This window comes from Microtus oregoni, unplaced genomic scaffold (genome assembly GCF_018167655.1).
Source record: "Microtus oregoni isolate MIOR12 unplaced genomic scaffold, Mior012 000008F_ref0000371, whole genome shotgun sequence".
Classification (NCBI taxonomy): domain Eukaryota; kingdom Metazoa; phylum Chordata; class Mammalia; order Rodentia; family Cricetidae; genus Microtus; species Microtus oregoni.
The window spans coordinates 16,836,214-16,857,568 of record NW_024543067.1 but is presented as its reverse complement, the minus strand read 5'-3'; the positions used below and the strand labels follow the sequence as shown (position 1 = coordinate 16,857,568).

The following is a 21,355-nucleotide window of genomic DNA, read 5'->3' as shown; positions in this document are numbered from 1 at the left end:
TCTTTGAAAGTCTTGTAGAATTCTGAGCTGAAACCATCTGGTCCTGGGGTTTTTTTGTTTGGGAGACTTTTGATGATTTATAGAGCCATTTGTATAGATGTTTTTATTCATTTACTAAAATAGCTGTCTGGGCCATGGTGGCACACACCTTTAATCCCAGCACCCAGGAGGCAGAGGCAGGCCAGCCTGGTCTACAGAACGAGTTCCAATACAGACTCCAGGAAAAACAATCAAAAAATGACACAATGTTGTGCTTGAATCCGTGAACTCCGGAGTCTCACGTATGAGAGTTAAGTTGTTGGCATTCGTCAGCCTCGGTTTCTCTATATTAAAGGAGGAAAGGCTTGGAAAGAATAGTACATGGTGCCTGTCGCCACAGTGTCCGTGCCTGGCCAGTGTGACTGTTTCCTCCCAGGTTATTGGGTATATGAAAAGAGGTAAAACAGCTGCCAACAACTTCAAAATGGACTTCCTTATTCATTTAAAATCTTGTCTGAACTGTTTTACAGTTAAAGTTTTTGAACCTCATGTGACATTGCTAGAAAGCTTTGAAAACTTCATTTTAGGTACATATTAGTTCAAGGTAAATGGTCATGTTGTCTTTTCATTTTGTAAATACTGGGTGATTAGGACTTTTTTGTTGGTTTTTTTGTTTTGTTTTGTTTTGTTTTTTTGAGACAGAGTTTCTTTGTATAGCTCTGGCTGTCCTGAAACTCTTTGTAGACCAAGCTGGTCTCAAAATCACAGAGATCCTCCTACCTCTGCTTCCTAACTGCTGGAATTAAAGGCGTGTACCACCACTGCCCAGCTTATGGCACAATCTTACATGAGGTTTTTATGGTGAGTTGAACTGGACCATTGCAATTACACAAACTACTTCCCACCTTAAAAGATGCGGGGGACAGCACTGACTTTCTTATAGGTATCTCTCTATATGAAAATGATCAAACTCTCCAGTGTGTAGTTGAGATGTGCTCAGATAGTTGGCCTTGTCAGCTGGAGGGAGACGGAATTACCTTTGACATCACATCGGCACAGCGCGAGCCCAGTTAGCATTGGCTTGTGGTCGGCGTGAGTTAAGCACTAGAAGTGACTGCTTGTCCAGCTGGCACACAGGGTAACTCTGTGTGACTTATCAGCTCTAGAAGTATATTTTGCTTTTGATGTAGTTCATTTGGTAGAATGCTTGCCTACCACCCAGGAAACCCTGGGTTTGATATATGATGTCCACTCTTAGTACGGTGTAAGCCAAATGTTTATGGACGGGTGCACATCAGTAAGTCCAGCACAAGGGAAGTGGGACATAAAAGCCTGGAGTTCAGGGTCATCCTCAGCTACATCAGTAAGTCCAGCACAAGGGAAGTGGGGCAGGAAAGCCTGGTGTTCAGGGTCATCCTCTGCTACATAGTTAGATGTGAATGAGAACCTGTTGCAAAAAACAAGCAGTTCGAGAGTTCCCAGATAATTGTTTTAGAAGACCCTTAGCAACACTAATTGTACCCACAGTTTTATTTATATACATATACCTACATAGATACACATACACACACGAGATCAAGAGTATACATGTTTACATGTGAGAGACACAGAGAGATCATGAAGTTGGGAAGGGAATGGAGGGCAGAGGAGGAGTTGAGCGTGGTGAGCTTGGGGGTGGATTTGATCCAAAGTGCACTCGTGAATGAAGGAAAACATTAAAGCAGAGCGGGTCACTGAGGAGCAATGGCTGGCCTGCTCTAGATAGTTTGTTCTGGAATGGCCTGGGCTACATGAGATTCTAGCTAAAAAATAAACCAAAAACAAAAATTCTTTTATTTATGTTCTGGTTATTTCAATGCTGAAGACTAAACCAGGCAAGCACTGTGCCAGTCTTGGATACGCTCCAACTCTTAAATAGACCTGTTTTCTCTTGGTTTTGTTGAGATGCTGTTCCACTGTGGTACTAGAGTCGCTTCACACTCATGAGCCTGCATTTGTACCTTTCCACGTCACTGAGATCACAGATGGAAGCTGCCACATTCACTTCTGTTGCCCAGTGCCTACCTTCATCTCACTACTTCTAGGGTATATCCAACTCATCAGGTTTGTTTGAATTTCCATTTCTTGGCCCTTCATTAAGCTAATACCTCCAGAAAGTGGGATTTGGTAGGTAGAGATCTTTGTCGCCCCCCCCCCCTCCTTGGAAAGAATAATTGGTGTTAAACTAAGACTTTAAGTTCTTTTCCTGCATGTTTCTGATGTAAGAAGTTTTCCTTCTGTGGCTCCTACTTGTATTTTACAGTGGTATCAGGAAAGACTGAGTTTAGTCAGCCAGTATAGACGGGCTTAAAGGAGCTAAACCTTCAGGCCGTTTCACCGACGGTGCTGAACCTAATCTACTGCTCCAGCTTCTCTGTGGATGGACACTCTGTTCAGTATAGTTTGAAACGTAGGGTTTTTGTTCCCACCGTCCTAGCCTGTATTCTTCCTTCCCTCTTGGCATTTCTGGTTTGTAAATCTGGCTGAGCCTGTCTGTGCTGTTGCGGCTGCCTGAGGGCATAGTGAGTCACTCCCGTGACCAGCCCTGCAGGAGATCAAGAGGCACAGGCTCATCTCACCTTCTCTCAAGATGTGACGTGAAGCAAGTAATTGAAAATATAATAGGCCTTGGTGGAAGAAAATATTGGTGCTAAAGCATTAGAAAAACCCAAGCTGGAGAGATGGCTCAGCAGTTAAGAGCGCTGACTGCTCTTCCAGAGGACCAGGGTTCAAGTCCCAGCACCTACACAGCCGCTCACAACTCTCTATAACTCAAGATTGAGGGGATCCAGCACCTTCACACAGACATACATGTAAGCAAAACACCAGTGCACATAAAAAATAAAGAAATCATCAAAAAATAAAAAGAATCCACAAACTCACCTAGAGTCGGGTATGTAACTCAGCAGATGTGTGTTTCCTACTGTGTACAGAAGACAAGAAGGGAAACCCTCCCTTTGTTGTTTGTGTTTGGGTTTTGGTAAGGAAATGGAGCGAGCAGATTGAAGAGGTGCGTATGGGATAGACACGTGTAAAGAGGTGATCTGGGCATGGAGCAGGTCCAGTGGCTTGTAAAAGTTGTTACAGCTTCCAGCCGCCGGTCTCTGTGGTGGCACAAAGGGAAATATGTTGGGATGTATTATATAGAACCATATTAGCCAAACGCCAGTGACGTATTCTTTTTTTTTAATTAATTTATTTATTAAAGATTTCTGTCTCTTCCCCGCCACCGCCTCCCATTTCCCTCCCCCTCCCCCAATTAAGTCCCCCCCCCCTCAGCCAGAAGAGCAATCAGGGTTCCCTGCCCTGTGGGAAGTCCAAGGAACCCCCACCTCCATCCAGGTCTAGTAAGTTGAGCATCCAAACTGCCTAGGCTCCCACAAAGCTAGTACATGCAGTAGGATCAGAAACCCATTGCCATTGTTCTTGAGTTCTCAGTAGTCCTCATTGTCCGCTATGTTCAGAGAGTCCGGTTTTATCCCAGGCTTTTTCAGACCCAGGCCAGCTGGCCTTGGTGAGTTCCCAATAGAACATCCCATTGTCTCAGTGTGTGGGTGCACCCCTTGCGGTCCTGAGTTCCTTGCTCGTGCTCTCTCTCCTTCTGCTCCTGATTTGGACCTTGAGATTTATTTCCGGTGCTCCAGTGTGGGTCTCTGTCTCTGTCTCCTTTCATCGCCTGATGAAGGTTAATATTCAGGAGGATGCCTATGTGTTTTTCTTTGGGTTCTCCTTATTTAGCTTCTCTAGGATCCCTAATTATAGGCTCAATGTCCTTTGTTTATGGCTAGAAACCAAATATGAGTGGGTACATCCCATGCTCCTCTTTTTGGGTCTGGCTTACCTCACTCAGGATAGTGTTTTCTATTTCCATCCATTTGCATGCAAAATTCAAGAAGCCCTTGTTTTTTACTGCTGAGTAGTACTCTAATATATATATATATATTCCATACTTTCTTCATCCATTCTTCCATTGAAGGGCATCTAGGTTGTTTCCAGGTTCTGGCTATTACAAACAATGCTGCTATGAACATCGTAGAGCATATACTTTTGTTGTATGATAAGGCCTCTCTTGAGTATATTCCCAAGAGTGGTATTGCGGGGTCCAGGGGTAGGTTGATCCCGAATTTCCTGAGAAACCGCCACACTGCTTTCCAAAGTGGTTGCACAAGTTTGCATTCCCACCAGCAATGCATGAGTGTACCCCTTTCTCCACCAGTGACGTATTCTTAATGAAAATGAGAATTTAGTAAAAATGATTCTTCAGCTGCCAATCGATTTCAACAGGGAGACTCTTTGTTTTTATTTTTGATCTCCCTCTCCTTGACTTATAAATTTAATTTTTTTTCTCAAAAGTATTGCTCAAGGTAAAACAAAGTCAGTGAAGCTTTTTAGTCTAGAGCAGGTATGTGTGTCCAGCAAAGTGTGGCTGTATTAGGATCCAGTCCCATTACATACAAAGTGTGGCTGTATTAGGATCCAGTCCCATTACATACAAAGTGTGGCTGTATTAGGATCCAGTCCCATTACATACAAAGTGTGGCTGTATTAGGATCCAGTCCCATTACATACAAAGTGTGGCTGTATTAGGATCCAGTCCCATTACATACAAAGTGTGGCTGTATTAGGATCCAGTCCCATTACATACAAAGTGTGGCTGGATTAGGATCCAGTCCATTACATACAAAGTGTGGCTGGATTAGGATCCAGTCTATTACATACCGTAGAGGAACAGTTGGAGAACATCTCCAAATCCTAGGTCTTTCTTTTGTGGGTGTTGCTCTCCTACCTGATGGAATGTTGTGAAGAGAAAAGGAGGCGGATGATGGCATGGTGTGTTTTAATTGCCTTTGCTTCTGCCTCTGTAAACAGATGCATACGTATGTGTATTATTTGGCTATGCCTGTTTGGGTGGGGATCCTTTAAATAGTTTGGTTATGATTTGTTATGTTGTGTATCTAGGTTTTTTTTTAATTGATAATTGTTATTTATTGAGCTCTACATTTTTCTCTGTACCCCTCCCCCCTTCAGCCCTTTTTCCTTTTTTTTTTTTTTTTTTTTTTTTTATGACAGGGTCTCTGTAGTCCTAGCTGTTCTGAAACTTGCTGTATAGACCAGGCTGGTCTCAAACTCACACACGGCTTCTAGAGAATTATTTATTGGTGTATATTTGATTTTCTTATGAAAAGGAAGACTAAAATCACTAGAAGTAGGATTAGAAAATCTCAAACCTGGTTGGACATGGTGGCTCATGTCTTTTTGTCTCAGCCCTCAGGAAGCAGAGTCATCGTGAGTTCAAGGCTAGCACGGTCTACAGGCAAGTTCCATCCCAGCTGGACTGCACAGTGAGGTTTGTCTCAAATAAACAGAACAAAAAAGAACTCTCAAACCTGTATGTGAAACAACAAACTGAGGCTCTATCTCTTGTCAGAGACCTTCTTTGTATGTGATGAAAGTGGCCATGTAGTTACTTGATGGGCCTACCAGAGAGAGATGCGCCACAGCCCGGTGACAGCCGCAGCTCTGTGCAGAAGCAGCTGGGGTGCTAGCATCTGTAGTTCCCAGCAGGCTTGGGGAGGAGTTTAACACCCAGGACTCTCTAGCCTACAGTGTTGCTCAGGTGTTTTCCCTGCTCCCAGGACCGGCTGTTGTTTCTCTGTTTTCCTGTCTTAACTACAGTGTAGACAGAGGGCAACATGCTGTTATTAAATGTCTCCTTTGTGTCTTTTTATCTTTGTCTTCACACAGACCCCAGAAGGTGAGGTTGTCACAGCGTTGGCCTTACAGATGAGCTGGAGTTTAGTGGGTTACGTCGTTTCTTGGGAACTGTCTGTACTGAGAGGAAGGGGGAGGCTGAGGGGTTGGGAAAGACTTGGAACAGATGGGAAAGAAGTACTGTGGTCTCGACTGATTGACTTTTGGATTCTACTTTTCCCTAAGTAGTCCATGAGGGATCTCATCTTTAGTTCTTCTTTTTTACAAATACTTTTTAAGCTTTGAACACTATCAGCTAGGGGACAGGATGGTGTAGGCAAACATTCCGCTAGGTGTCAACAGGTGCAGTTCCCACAGTATCATCTTTGATTCCTGCTAAAACCGTAGTCTGGGCTGCAGAGAAGGCTTGGTGGTTAAGAGCACTGGCTGCTCTTCCAGAGGCCCTGGGTTCAGTTCCCAGCACCCACGTGGCAGCTCACAACTGTCTAACTCCAGCTCTAGGGGAATGGACTCCCTCACACAGGGTATATATAGGCAAAACACCAGAGCACATTAAATAAGTCTTTAAGAATGTATTCTGGACCTGTGAGATGGCCCAGCAGCTAGGACTGCTGCTGTGTCGGGACCCGCGTTCAGTTGCCCCACGTGGGTTGTGGCATAAGCACTCCCACACATCGAATGCCAATTTTTAGAGGCAAAGACCACACACAAAAGTAACTAAAATACAATATAAATTTTAAAAATAATTAAATATTTTTTTTTAAAAAAATAGTTGTGATTTACACATAGTACAAAATGTGGGAGACAAGCCCTGGTTAACCCAGAAAATATCCTGGTGTGATCAAGGAGCATTAGGGTTGGTCGTGGTGTGTACCTACATTCTCGACACGCTGAGGCTGAAATAGAAGGATTGCTTGAGCCCTGGAGTCCTAACCAGCCTGGGCCGCATTGAGGGTCACCATGTCAAAACACACATGACGTTGCTGGTTCTGAGTGCTTGGATTATTTCTAAAATCTGCTGTGAAAGCATTTGGGTTTTATGGAGTGTGGCTAAAGATAGGCTATCCCATAGGGCTCTGTGAGTATTCTGGAAGGGACATTCTAGGTAAAAGCATGGGAATTGTGCCACTGGTATTGTCAAGTGTAGACTGCAAAGTTTAGACCTGGTCTTGACTGACAGCCTTATCTTCAGGTTACCTGGTCATTGCCTTGTATGGGTAATGATAAAGAATTCGAATTAACTTGGTTGCTTTATGATTTGACCCAGAGTGCACACAGTTCTCGTGCATTTGTTGGATGGGGTGATTTGGATTTTTTCCGCAAGACTGCAGAGAGGGATGGGCTGGACAGATGGTTCAATGGTTAGGAGCACTGACTGCTCTTCCAGAGGACCCGGGTTCAATTCCCAGCACCCACATGGCAGCTCACAGCTGTCGGAAGATCCAGTTCCAGGGGATCTGACACCTTCACACCAATGCACATAAAATAAAGTTAAATAAACCATAAAAATATTTAAAAAAAAAAAAAAAGACTGCAGAGAGGGAGATATGAGGACTTGCGGTGTGTCCTAGCTGCTCAGGATCAGTCATGATAAGTGTCCTGAGGAACTTCCCTGGCTTTCAGGTTAACCTCTGCCTAGTAGTAATCTCCCTCTACTTCTCCAGATGTTTCCCTAACAGCCCCCCAGGTCTAAACTTTGAGAAGACCGACTCTGTCTCCCGATACGGAGCCTCTCAAGTTGAAGATATGGGGAACATAATTTTGGCCATGATCTCAGAGCCTTACAGTGAGTATCACCATAGTGATTGATCTTGCGGCGCCGGGCTCTGATTGCTTTGTCCAGCTTTGCCGTCCGTAGCCAGGATGACGACTGTGTTTTCTCATTTTCAGATCACAGGTTTTCAGATCCAGAAAGAGTAAACTACAAATTTGAAAGTGGTACATGGTGAGTGGTTGTCTACTATTCCTTTGAACCTTAGACTTGATCTTACTCATGGTTTTTGAAGTCCCTCTAGATTTTCCTAATTTTATTAAACCTTCCAGTCAGTTACCGTTTTTATTGTCAAGTAATCTATTACTTAAAGCAAGCTTGTAGGTTGAGGTTAAAATTTGATGCCGAGTGCTGGTGGCACACACCTTATCCCAGCACTCGAGAGGCAGAGGCAGGAGGATCTCTGTGAGTTTGAGGCCAGAATGAGTTCCAGAACAGCTAAGGCTGTTACACAGAGATACTCTGTCGCAAAAGAGAGAGAGAGAGAGAGAGAGAGAGAGAGGGAGGAAATAAAAGAAGATTAAAAAAAAAATTAGAAGTGTTGGTATATTTAATTACTTTTGGCTTAGGCATATACTGTTTAATATATGATTATTCACGTTAGTCTTCATGTCTGTCTAACCTTTCCAAAGAAAAATGATAGGATTTGGAAGTTGTGAAGCAATTGGAAAGATGATGGTCATCACTTAAGGGTTCTTACTGCTCTTGTTGAGGACCTGAGGTTTGGTTCCCAGAGTCCACACCAGGCAGTTTCACAGTAACTCCATTTCCAAGGGATTAAATGCTGTCTGGCCTCTGCACATGGTGCACATAAATTCATGTAGGCACACATACATACACATAAATGACAGTGGATCTTTAAAGGGTTTTAATGTTCCTGGGCTAAGTTACCTATGTACTATAGTAGCTACTGTATCGCAGCAGACATCTAGGGAGGAGTCCGGAATGGTATCTCAGTGATCATAGGTAGATGTGGCTATACTAGTCAGACACTGTCGTGAGACTGTCTGGCACCTGGTGATAACCAGAAACTGCCGGTTTTACTGTCAGAGAGACCTTAGCACTGAAGTTTGTTGTAGAGAAAGAGACTCAGTAGGAAAATGTCCTAGGATTAGTGAAAATATGGATGGGAGACAGACCTTCAAAAGGTCAAAATATATAGTGGACGCTTTTCATGTGACTCACCAAGGTGTGGAGACTCCCAAGTGTTTCCATAAACACCCTGTGTTGCCTGGCACTCCCCTTTGCCGACGGAGACACTTACACAGTCCTCTGCCCTCACACTCCCAGCGTGGGTTAATTGTAGCTCTGTTCCCATCCTTGCTGCCAGGCTGGATTTAACTCCCACCCGTGTGCTTGATACCTGTGAAAAAAAAATTGAAGCCCCAACCCTGCTTGACCTCATCAGTGTGGTGTCTCAGGCTAGGAATCTTAGACTGAGGTAGGAAGTTCTCAAGTTCAAGGTCAGTCAGGATGATTTATTGAAGGGCTGTCTCCAAACAAAGAGAGAAACCTTCTTCCTTCTAGGTCAGGCCGGAAGGGTTTGGAAAGAAGTTGCTTCCTGTAAACTGATCTGAGATGCTTTTGAGCGCATGGCGGTCCAGGAGCTACGCAGCTGATAGACGTTTTCCTAGATGAGCTAGCTCTACTGGACCTACAGACAGCCATCTTTCTGTAGTGACACGGCAGATTTTTGTGCCATTTCCAGACAGGTTGTGAGGGTCTGGAGAAGTTGGACCTGCAAGTCAGTCTGGTCTCAAAGGGAAGCAGGTCTCCTCTGTCACCACGCAGCCTGTTTTGCATCAACTACACTACATGACGTTGTGTTTGGTTCGCAGCAGCAAGATGGAGCTCATTGACGACAACACAGTCGTGAGGGCTCGGGGCTTGCCCTGGCAGTCTTCAGATCAAGACATCGCCAGGTTCTTCAAAGGACTCAATATCGCCAAGTTGGTTTTTCTTTGTTTCACTCACCCCAGAGGAGTAGCGGGTTTTCTGTCGTGTGTCCTCACCCCCTTCCTGCCCTGTTTTGTTTCCTTCAAAGGGGAGGTGCGGCCCTCTGTCTGAATGCTCAGGGAAGGAGGAACGGAGAAGCACTGGTTAGGTTTGTAAGTGAGGAGCACAGAGATCTAGCCCTGCAGAGGCACAAGCATCACATGGGGAACCGGTACATCGAGGTACGCGTCACGGCCCAACACCCTGACCTCTGCACTTGACTGCTAACGTGTGATGGGTGGTTTAGAAATGGTTTCATGATGTCTCTTTGTTTTCTTAGGTTTACAAAGCAACGGGTGAAGATTTTCTTAAGATTGCTGGAGGTAGGTTGCTCTTACGTAGTACATACTTCATTGATAACCTGAGGTTTTGCACACACGCTGCAAGTGGATTCCTGTGACCATAAATGGTTCTTTCCTAGTAAAACCTGGAGGTTGGTTTATAAATAGGGAGAAGAATTTTCCCATACTGCTGGTGAATTTAATGGACTGTAACGTTTGCCCTAAGGCCTGAGCAAATCTACTATGTCTAAATAGCCATTGAGAATGAGACCATATACAGGTGAAAGGGGCACTCACGTACAGTTACAACAGAGAGAAAGGTAGTTCTTGAGAGAAATGTTTCTGAACTGTTGGAAACAGCTGCCTGCAGTGCCTGAGGCTATTGCAAGTGTATTTCTAGATTTTTCTCTCAGTTATTAAACTCATCGGTGCTCAAGACCATGGTAGTTTCTTGAATTTGGGGGGGATAATTGTCTGGATTTGGTTCTTTCTCTCCTTTTACCTTTATGTGGGCTCTGAGGATTGAACTTAGGTCATCAGGTCCAGTTTAGTATTTTTAGATAATGTGGTATTCACAGAAATAAGAATAGAGGAATAAAAAAAAATCACTTATAGGTTTTTTGGTTTGTTTATTTTTTGAGACTGGGTTTTTCTGTGGTCTTGGAGCCTGTCCTGGAACTAGTTCTTGTAGAACTCCAGGGAGTCCTGGAGTTCACTTTGTAGACCAGGCTGGCCTCAAACTCAGAGATCTGCCTGCCTCTGCCTCCTGGGTGCTGGAATTAAAGGCGTGTGCCCCTATGCCACTACCACCCGGCTCGTATACCATGTCTTTGTACATCCCTGCGGAACTCCTGGAGATTACTTTTAAGTATGCTGTAAAGTTTTATGTTTGTACTATTCTTTAGGGTGGGTCTCTGAACTGAAGCCATCAATAGATTGTGACAAGGTGCCAGTTTATGCTGAGGTGACTTCCCTTTAAATGTAAAGCCCTGTGTTATGCAGCAGTAGTAAATCTTTTCGGTTGTCAGACTTTCTACAAAAGGATTCTTTTCCTCCGATTTTCTAGTATGTTTCTTTTCTGCTACTTTCTTTGGCTAAATCCTAAGGCTTCAGAGTTTAAGACTTGACTTTTCTTCAAGTGTCTGAAGTTCACAGCATTGTTTGACATGGACTGGGCATAGATGGTGTATTTGGAATTGCTGTGTTTGTCTGTGCCCTGGGCTTGGATGGTAAACACTGCAGACCGGGACAGATGAACTGGGTTTCATTGTCTGCCTAGTGTGACCAGCGTTGTCTGTTGAGAGGACGTGGTGTTAGCGGGAGCTGCAGGTGTCGCATCTCAGGGCATGCTTCCACATGCGCTGCTGTCCCGTGCTGCACTTGGAGCAGAGTTGGTGAATGTGGGAACTGGGCATTTGCATTTTCATTATTCTCTATGAAAGTTTCTTAATTAGAGGTAATGAAGCAATTATAAACACAATGCAACTTATTATCCTAATTCATTCTCCTAGTTTGCGGAGTTAATTTAGCAGATGTGGACACTAAGCCATAGATAAACGTGAATAAAGTCATGCCCTGGTAGACAGGATAGCTAAGATGCCACATCGGTGTTCTGGATCGAGGGCTTGTGCCTTTGTTGTTGTATAGCTGGACATGGAGCTCAAAGACGTGTACTAGGCACAGAGTCTAGTACTGAGCTCGATCCCCTCCCAGGACCTGTGTGTCTGTCAGTGCCATGGCACTCTCTCTGAGAAGAACAAACGGGTGGACACTGGTTTGTGTGGCCAGCTTCCGAAGATAAGAGGGGTGCTTTAGAAAAGTGCTGTGGGAAGATTCAAATCTGCAGGGACTCCTGAGTCCTAGGATATTATCATTATGAATCTAGTGGTGGTGCGAATCTTAACTGTAAATTCAGAACATTGCCAGGGGCCTCGGAGGAGGCTCGGTGGTAGAGCGCCTCCTGATGGTAAGGTACCGGCTCTGCTTCCTAGCATCTCACACAAGGTGTTGAGAATTTTGCCATTCTAAATTTGCTCATTTTGCTATCTTAACTCTTTCTCCCTGTGTGATCTAATACCCATTTTCTCTAGGGACGTCCAATGAGGTAGCCCAGTTCCTCTCCAAGGAAAATCAGGTCATCGTCCGCATGCGGGGGCTCCCTTTCACCGCCACCGCTGAGGAGGTGGTCGCCTTCTTCGGACAGCATTGCCCCATCACCGGGGGAAAGGAAGGCATCCTCTTCGTCACCTATCCGGATGGTAGGCCGACAGGAGATGCCTTTGTGCTCTTCGCCTGTGAGGAATACGCTCAGAACGCCCTGCGGAAGCACAAGGACTTGTTGGGTAAAAGATACATTGAGCTCTTCCGGAGCACGGCAGCGGAAGTGCAGCAGGTGCGTGCAGGCTGTCCCGGGAGGGTGGATTCCTAAATAGAAATCACATAGATGTGAGAAAGAAGTTAACAAAACATTTTCAAACTGACAAGGTGGTTCCTGAGGCCATTCTCTTTACTGTATTAGTAGAGTTCAGAGTTGGGCTGTGAAGATAATATTAAGGGATGACTATATGTTAAATGTACTTAGTGAAATGAAGTTGAATTAATTACCGCAAAAGTCCACATCTTTGCAATATGTCTAGCTTTTTAAATATGTTTACCCAGATAGATACTGCCTAATGAGTACATTGTATTATATGGAGTGTGTGCCTTGATTTACTTTACTGTATTTATTTTTTTAAAGCCAGTATCTCACTATGTAGTCCTGGCTGGCTTAAAAATCGCTATATACAGCAGACCAGCCTTAAATTAATGGGCAGCCCTTCTGCATCTGCTTCCTGAGGGCTGGGATCGTGTAGTTCCGCGCATCAATTTACTTCATGTATTTTGGCAGAAGTGAGCGTCGCGCTGTCCAGGAGGAGATGCATGAGCCCCTCATCAGGGCTTCTCAAACTTCCTTGCCCTTATCAATCACCCAAAGGATCCTGAGAAACAGTCATATTTTATAATAGTTGTGTTGTGGATCCATGCGTATACCCCACTGCATCCTTGCCCCTTTGAAGATTTGACTGAGGACCTTCTGTATTCTACAGTGTGCCATACAGCTGATAACACACTCACTAGGGCCTGCAGGTCTAAAAGGATTCTTGGTGAGGTTAGTGGTGCTATGGAGGATGGGTTAGGAGCAGCAAGACTCTAAGACCCTTGTGTTTTGCCTTTTATACAGGTGCTGAATCGATTCTCTTCAGCCCCTCTGATTCCACTTCCAAACCCTCCCATGATCCCGGTACTACCTCAGCAGTTTGTGCCCCCCACAAATGTAAGAGACTGTATTCGTCTGCGAGGTCTTCCCTATGCTGCCACCATCGAGGACATTCTGGACTTCCTGGGGGAGTTTTCCACAGATATTCGGACGCATGGGGTTCACATGGTGTTGAACCACCAGGTAAGGAAGTTAACCGTTAGAAAATGGGTTTGCTGTTCTGGGGGTCAAGTGCGCCCCTCTACTAAGAAATAAGTGCAATAGTCCAAAATTGTACATTGTGTTTAAGAGAAGATTTATCTGTACGTATAAGACATCTTTAAGATATACTCTAAAAATTCGCCTGCTGTTAGTGCAATTGTTGGAGTTCAGCTGTCCCATTATCAGCATTTATTATCAGTATACGATGAGTATGTCCAGTGTTTACTGTTATAGCTGCTCAACTCTGCAGTTCTGGTGTGAGAGTGGCCACAGACCAAATGTAAGCAAAGAGCACACCAGTGTTCTGAAACACTTCACACCCATAGACTTGCACTCAGTAGAATGTGGACCCGGAGAGCTGCAGTCCTTAGCAATAGGTGTGGATCTTCGTCTCAGCAGCAGCAGGAATAATCGCAAAGCTTTTCTATGAAAGACGGGATTCTTCCCTATGCCGGGAAGCACTTAGTTGCTTGGTGCTACTTGAGTTTTGGTTAAACAAAATTAATCCTGCTAGGTGCCGGCCAGTCAACTGGTGTCTTGTGCCCTCTCAAGCAGGACAGAGTTCCAAGTACTCACAAACTACGTAGCACTAGATTAAAACTTAGCAAGTCTGTTAAAAGCAGAGAATTTAATTTTGGACAACAAGTAATTTCTCAGAGTGTTAATGGATGGAGTGCAGATTTAAGAGTGGAAATACCCAATTTTTTTCTGACTACTAATTTCCCACGTCTTCCCACTGGAGGGTTTGTTCACTTTTGTGATTATCTTACTACTTACTGGGCACAAGTAGTCACAAGCGCCAAGCCCTTGCACAGCCTTCTACACTAGCACATGTTCTTCTAACACTTTGTCTGGGTAAGCCCCACAACCTTTTTAATCTGACAAGTTATAGCCCACCTTGCTGGTGGGCGGCTCCACTATTGGCATCACTAGGGAATTATTTCTTTCAAGTTACTGTTTTCTAATAACCTTGGGGCCGTTACCCTTTGATTAACAACAGTAGACAGATTTGCCTCTCATTTGACCTCCATGACCTGGGGGAAAATGCTCCTTTGATGATGGCTCTTATCTGTCTGGTAGATGTTGGGTTTTCATCGTGGACTGGGTTTGTTGCTAATTTCCCTGGTATGGTGACTATTATGGTAACTTGCATGGTAATCATTTGTAAAACAGTGTAATATTATAAATATTCCCTAGGAGACTTGGAGAACTAACTTTAAAAAGAGCCCTATAAACTGCTCGTCTTTTCCCCCCTCCAGTGTGGTTCAGATGATAAAATATTGCCAAGGTGTTCGACTTGTATATGTAGCACAAACAGAGGCTTGATTTTTTTTTTTTTTTCCCCAGAGGGGAAATTTTGCTAACAAAAACTACCTCAGAGTACTTCTTTGAGTGGTTGAGAGAGAGAGGTTGCATTTTGGAAGGAATGGCTTCCCAGCATTGCAGATGGCCTCTAGCCACTTAGTGTCATATCTTGCAAATCCCTGACTTACCCTCAAGATACCCTAGTCTCCAGCAGTGAGGGACAAGCTAAAAGGATGTGGCAGGTCAGAGAGGAAGCAAGACAGAGCCAAAGGACACCACAGGCTTATTTAGTTTCCTGTCGGAGGATATGTTACTAGCTATTCTCATCAAATGATATTTAATCGGATTTTTCAGAAGGGAGAAAAATCCACGATATAATCCTCCATTCTGAAGCTGCAGTCACAGCGAGCGAGACCTCTGGAAGCCCTGTAAATTTGACACTAACTTAGCAGAAACCCAAGGGATCGCTTTCAACCATGTCTCTCAGAACTGTTTTCTTCAAGATTTTGTAGGTCATTCTGGTGATTAGGGAACGAAGCCCAAATCAGATTTCAGCAGATCACACTGTCACCCAGATTTTGTGGCTACACACGTCGTATACTTGGGTGCTGGTCCCTTGGCATGCTTTGTGAGGGACGTTTACTTCCTTGTTGAAGGAGACAGCCTCCTTTGTTTCTGCTCTTCCCGCACACTAGGGCCGCCCGTCAGGAGATGCCTTTATCCAGATGAAGTCTGCAGACAGAGCATTCATGGCTGCGCAGAAGTATCATAAAAAAGTCATGAAGGACAGATATGTGGAAGTCTTTCAGTGTTCAGCTGAGGAGATGAACTTTGTGTTAATGGGGGGCACTTTAAATCGAAATGGCTTATCCCCACCGCCATGTAAGTTACCATGTAAGTTTTTCTTGGGTCTCTGCGCTCTTCTACGCTGTGTGCTGGTAGGTGCTTCAGCTGCTCTCTGCGTCATTTCCTGTGCCCCTGGTTCTTCCTGAGGCAGGCGAGGGGGTTACACAAGGCTTTCCCACCTGAAATCACTAGTATCTGGTAATCAGTTAAGACCTTGGTTGTGGACACCCATAATTAGAGATGCTACACACCTCCTTTCAAATTATATTCTTGCTTTTCCAGTGATAAGCATTTGGTTTCTGAGGCTTAGTGTGCTCCAGATAAGCACTGACTCTGGGAAGCAACCTGGCTATGTAGATAATTTAATACGCATTTAAAGGTAAAATATGTTTGGCTGGATCCCTTCCTTTCTGTCTTTATTTTTTATTTATTCACCGTTCTCTTACACGTTGAACTTTAAGAAGGATGATTTGATGCCCATTTTGGATTCTTAACTGTTTTGAGCATCAACTATGTCTTCAAAATGATACCCTGGAGAGCATGCCTGTCGCTGTCCAGGATATCCGGAATGAGCAAGTTAGTAAACCACATTTATATATAATAATGCGTAATTGATTTGGCCAACGTTTGATTGGGTCACAGGATCAGTGCTTAATTCCAAGCTGTGCTCTTGCTCGTTGGCAACTGGGTGCAAGCTGTCTGGAATCCTGTTGGAGAGGAATAAGCCCCGTAGTCTAGAAGCAAGGTTTAGTCAGTGGCTAAGGAAACCTGATGTTTTCAAACATGAGTCTCTTTTCAAAAAAATGCAGTTTTTAACCTGCATGTTGGATATGTTTAAATACCTTGGGATAATAGTTCAAAGATAACTGGAAAGGGGCACCGGGTTAATTTGCTGGGTTCTATTAGAGTGGGCAGTTCATAGGCATTGAGTTTTATTTTCAGCAAAGAGATCTGTGGCAGTTACCTTGTTCAATTGTTTGTAGAATGTCTGGTGGGGCTTAATCCTTTTTTTCCCGTTGGAATTCCTGAACTCTAATAATTCCATTTACCTGCTGCTTGCTGTTGGTGAATATCTAATAGTTTATTGTTAATGAGATGCAAGGTTTTAAAAATTGTGATTGAGTATAAAAAATACTTTATGGTGATACTTGAATGTCTTCTGTCCATAAGTCACTGTAAATGTAACATTAACGTAATATCCCTTAGTGATTGTCCATCAAATATCATGAAACAAATTCCCCATTGTTTCTTGTCCAGTTTATTGTAGACTCGAGTTGTGAGACAAGGTTTCACTAGCTCAGTATATAGGCCATGTTATCTTGGAGCTCACGGATGCTCCTGCCTCATCCTCCTGAATACTACTAGGACGATAGGTTTGAGCCCTAATTCTCACCTAGCAAAGGAGGAATTTTAAATCCTATTTCATGTAAAATTGTAATTCTGAAGACCTAGTCTTTATTAACAATTTTTGAAGAATATATTTCTGCAGCTGGGCAAATGGTGGTGCACGCCTTTAATCCCAGTACTCAGGAGGCAGAGGTAGGTGGATCTTGGTGAGTTTGAGGCCAGCCTGGTCTATAAATTGAGTCCAGGACAGCCAGGGCTCCTTTAACACAGAGAAACCCTGTCTCAAAAAACAACAACCAAAAAGAATATGTTTCTTTGGTTACTTTCAATGCTTTTTGAAAATGAAGACAAGATTTTTTCCTAAAATTTGGTCGTGTTTCTTTGTAGCGGAAGAGTTGATTTCTTTAAAGGTCAGAAGTTGGGTGAACTTGTGGTTAGATTCTGCCCCTCTGGGCTGCTGCCTTTAGGTGACTGCCTAACTATACCACAGCCACAAGACTTACCGAAATTGCCTGTTTTTTAATTCTAATCTCAAAGACTTATTTAAATATTGATGGGGCTGATATTTCCCATTGAAGACTTTCTTGATGAATTTGGCAAAAGAAAATGCTGGTAGTGTTTTCATACCATGCTGCAGCACCTTGATTCACTAGAAGTCAGCTGGACCTGATGGTGCACACCTTTGATGCCAGCAGGGAGGCAAGCACTCAAGACCAGCCTTGTCTGCATATCTAGTTCCAGAGCAGCCAAGCTCAGAATTACCCCTCCCCCCCCCAAAAAAAAATCAATGTAATTTCACAGTCAACTTTATTTTATATTTATTTATTATTATACAATGTTCTGTCTGTGTGCATGCCTGAAGGCCAGAAGAGGGCACCAGACCTCCCCACAGATGGTTGTGAGCCACCATGTGGTTGCTGGGAATTGAACTCAGGACCTTTGGAGGAGCAGGCAATGCTCTTAACCGCTGAGGCATCTCTCCAGCCCAGTCAACTTTATTTTATATCCTGTGCATAGATGCACCTGATTTTACTCTTAGGAAAGTAAGAACTAGCCTTTCTGCCACTTGAGGAATGCCCAGGTCTTCTCATCACTTGTCAATTTTTATTTTACTTTTGTTTTGAAACCGAATATATGTTTTTTTCTTTTGTGTTGCTGGAGATGAGATCGAGGGTCTGCTCGTGCTGGACAAGGACACTCCCGCCAAGCTGCAGGCTCACCCTCTGCTTGTGTCTTCATAGCACGTAGCATTTACATCATGAGTTTCTTGATGATTTTGCAAACCAGTTAGGAGCACAGGCTACACAGTGTTCTGTGGTGCTTCAGATCTTGGGGTTTGTGTGTGTGGTGCTGAGGACTGAACCCAGACCCTTCACATACTCCGTGTCACTGAGGATGCCACAGGCCTGACGTGTCTCACCTGAGCGGAGTTTCTGCTTACTGCCAGGTGTGGTTGTACACATGTGGGTCCCACCACTGGGGAGGCTGAGGCAAAAGGGTTATGAGTTTGAGGTCAGCCTGGGCCATATAATGAGACTATCTCAAAACTTCAAGGGCTGCCGATGTAATTACCTAACGTGCTCAGAGCTGGGCTGGGCCCCTGGTACTGTAATAGATAAGTATATAGATACGTACTTACTTAGATGTTGAACCAGAAGTCCATGATCATAACTGCTCACCATATTCTTCATAATGAAGGAGAAACTCTTAAGAACGAGGAAAGCCAAAATTCATCTTGGAGATTTTCCTGTGAAGTTACCCCTTGGGGCTGTGCCAGTCACAGAATCTAATGGATCTCAGTCTGCTGACCCCAGATTCTGTCAGCTTAGCTATCCATCTTCCATCCAGTGCTTACGGTCTACCTAGTGTATTCATGCTACTTGGGAAAGCTCATGACTACCAGCAGCTCCAATGTAAGGGAGTCTGAGATCACGGAAAGTGCAGGGTAACTAGAAGATAGAGGAATTCCCTCTCCCTCCTCCCATTCTGCTTAGGGATTGAACCCAGGGCCTAATCCAGGCTGAGCCCCTACCCCACCACTTAACTACACTCTCAGCCCTAGATTGAATTTGTTAAAAACTTGACCCCCTTTTGTATATGTGGGGTATGGTTTGGTTTAGTTTTTGGACACAGGGTCTCATGCTGTAGCCTGGTGGCTGGCTTGAAACTTGATACATAAACTAGACTGGCCGTGATGTCATGACGATAACCCTAGCCTCTGCTTCCTGACGTCATGACGATAACCCTAGCCTCTGCTTCCTGACGTCATGATGATAACCCTAGCCTCTGCTTCCTGAGCGCACCACCAAGCCCAGCTCTTTCCTCTGGACTGTTTCCTAGTTGGACTTTTTTTAATAGGTCTGAAGGTGTAGATTAACTTCAAAGCCTAATTTTTGGATTGCCTTTAGGTGAAGATAATATACAGTTTATCTTATCCCCTGTGGAACAGCTTTATTGTAATATATGGTACATCCTTTTATCCTAATCTCTTTGGTTCATGTCATACTAAAGGGCAAAAACATCCACAAAATTAAATGGAAGTTGCTTGGGATATAAAGAACTGTGGTGGTTTTTCTTTTTTTTTTTTTTTTTTTTTTTTTTTGGTTTTTCGAGACAGGGTTTCTCTGTGGCTTTGGAGCCTGTCCTGGAACTAGCTCTGTAGACCAGGCTGGGGTGGTTTTTCTTTTAAAATGTGTAGCTGAGGCCAGGGTGATGGGTCAGCGTTATGAGCATCACTGTTCTCGCAGAGGACCTGGTTTCAGTTCCCAGTACCCACATGGCAGCTCACAGCTGCCTCTAACTCCAGTGCTAGGGGATCTAACACCCTCTTCCGGCTTCCAAAGGTTCCTGCATGCATGTATTATATACTGACTCACACAGGTACACACACACACACACACACACACACACACACACACGAGTGATCTTCACAGATACGGAGGTGGAAGAGTGACCACAACCCGAATGCTGACATCGGTGGCAGCTGTTACCAGTGTGACTCAGAGCTTCTCTCTCCTCTCTGTTTAGGCCTGTCTCCTCCTTCCTACACGTTCCCTGCTCCTGCAGCCGTGATCCCTACCGAAGCTGCCATTTATCAGCCTTCTCTGCTCTTCAGTCCCCGGGCACTGCAGCCCTCCACCGCATACTACCCAGCAGGTACTCAGCTCTTCATGAACTACACAGCCTACTACCCCAGGTAAGGCTCCACAGGAAGTGACAGCAGGGGCAGAGACAAAGACTCCTTTGACAACCAGTGTGTGAGCTCACAAAAGAATATTGTCTCCCTTACTGAAGGTTAGCGTGGCCGGCCACAGCTTCTGGTCACATCTCTGACCAATGGGTGTTTTAAGACCGACTGAAGTTTATTTGCAGTATGTGACTAGCACGGTCTTTAGGTTGCCCATGAGTTCAGCTCTCACCGCTCTGTCTCCTGTTGTTTGAACTGCACGTGGATAGTAGCTTTGTCCTTAGGATCAGGTGCTAACAACATGGAAATGAATCACGAAACAGAATAACTCAACAGGAGCGATTGTATTTTTTTTAGGTTTGAATGTTAGCCCATAATAAATATAGTTGCTCTAAATATCCCAATGCTTGTATTTGTTGCTCCTTAAATGCATACTGTAAACAAACCCAGAATGAAATTGATCAGTGTCTTCCTAGGGTTTGCATGTTTTATGTCTGCTGCTTTTCAGTTGGAGGCAGTTCCTGGAAGGTGGGACTGTGTAATGGAAAGTGTAGTCTTGGGGAGTCGGGAGCTCTATCTTAATGTCAGTACTTTTTATTCGTTAGCTTGTTTCCTTCCTTCTATTCCTCCCTTTATGTTTTTAAGGACAGGGTCTTACTTCGTACTCTGTACTATCTATACTGGCCTCAAATTGGCAGTAATTCTCCTGCTTCTGCCTCCCAAACTGCTGGGTGTACAGGTGTGTGCTACCATACCAAATCTATATCTCTTTAAAATTATGCTCGCACACACACATGCCAGGGTGCACATGAGAAAGTTAGAACAACTTGGAGACTGTGTGGTCCCAGGGATGGGACAAAAGTTGGCTGTCTTGCATCTTATAAAACGATGTAATTGGTGAAGATTTTTGGAATCCATTTTATATCTGTGCCTATGATTCTAATTTGGATATATAAGGAATAATTCTATTCGTCAAGCGTTTTTTTGTTTTGTTTTTTGGTGTTTGGTTCTTGGTGTTTCAAGACAGGGTAGTGTCTCTGTGTAGTTCTGGCTGTCCTGGAACTTGCTCTGTAGTCCAGGCTGGTCTTGAACTCTCAGGGATCCACCTGCTTCTGCCTCCTGAGTACTGGGAATAAAGAAAGGCCTGTGTCACCACTGCCCAGCCTAATCCTCAGTTTTAAAAACTTTTCAGTACCTTTGTTAATCCAATAGTAAGCTTTCTTTATTTTTGTCACACTTCAGTTTTGTCAAGCAGTAGGTGTTTGACAAGAACAAGACGTTGATAGCAGGGTTTATGTTTAGCCGAAGATCTTCAGACTGGTACTTTGAGGGTATTTACCAATCTGTACACGGTGCTTTTGATAATGGCCTGAAGGTAGCTTGTGCTCTCCCTACTGTCCTGTTGCTGTATCCCCTTCACGGTGGAGTCTCCATCA

At 44.1% G+C, this 21,355-nt stretch overlaps 1 protein-coding gene across 5 annotated transcripts in view; it reads left to right on the top strand.

Moving 5' to 3' along the window:
• The window catches only part of Esrp1 (epithelial splicing regulatory protein 1), a 55,977-nt gene that overhangs the window by 13,418 nt on the left and 21,204 nt on the right, over positions 1 to 21,355 (top strand). For 4 of the 5 annotated variants that reach the window (XM_041657543.1, XM_041657541.1, XM_041657544.1 and 1 more), the window contains exons 5-13: positions 7,418 to 7,516; positions 7,621 to 7,675; positions 9,340 to 9,450; positions 9,546 to 9,678; positions 9,777 to 9,819; positions 11,868 to 12,169; positions 12,998 to 13,216; positions 15,235 to 15,433; positions 19,760 to 19,928. In XM_041657543.1, the coding sequence (XP_041513477.1) occupies positions 7,418 to 7,516; positions 7,621 to 7,675; positions 9,340 to 9,450; positions 9,546 to 9,678; positions 9,777 to 9,819; positions 11,868 to 12,169; positions 12,998 to 13,216; positions 15,235 to 15,433; positions 19,760 to 19,928 (1,330 nt within the window). The remainder of the gene's footprint in view (positions 1 to 7,417; positions 7,517 to 7,620; positions 7,676 to 9,339; positions 9,451 to 9,545; positions 9,679 to 9,776; positions 9,820 to 11,867; positions 12,170 to 12,997; positions 13,217 to 15,234; positions 15,434 to 19,759; positions 19,929 to 21,355) is intronic. The other variant, XM_041657542.1, reaches the window with a different exon arrangement.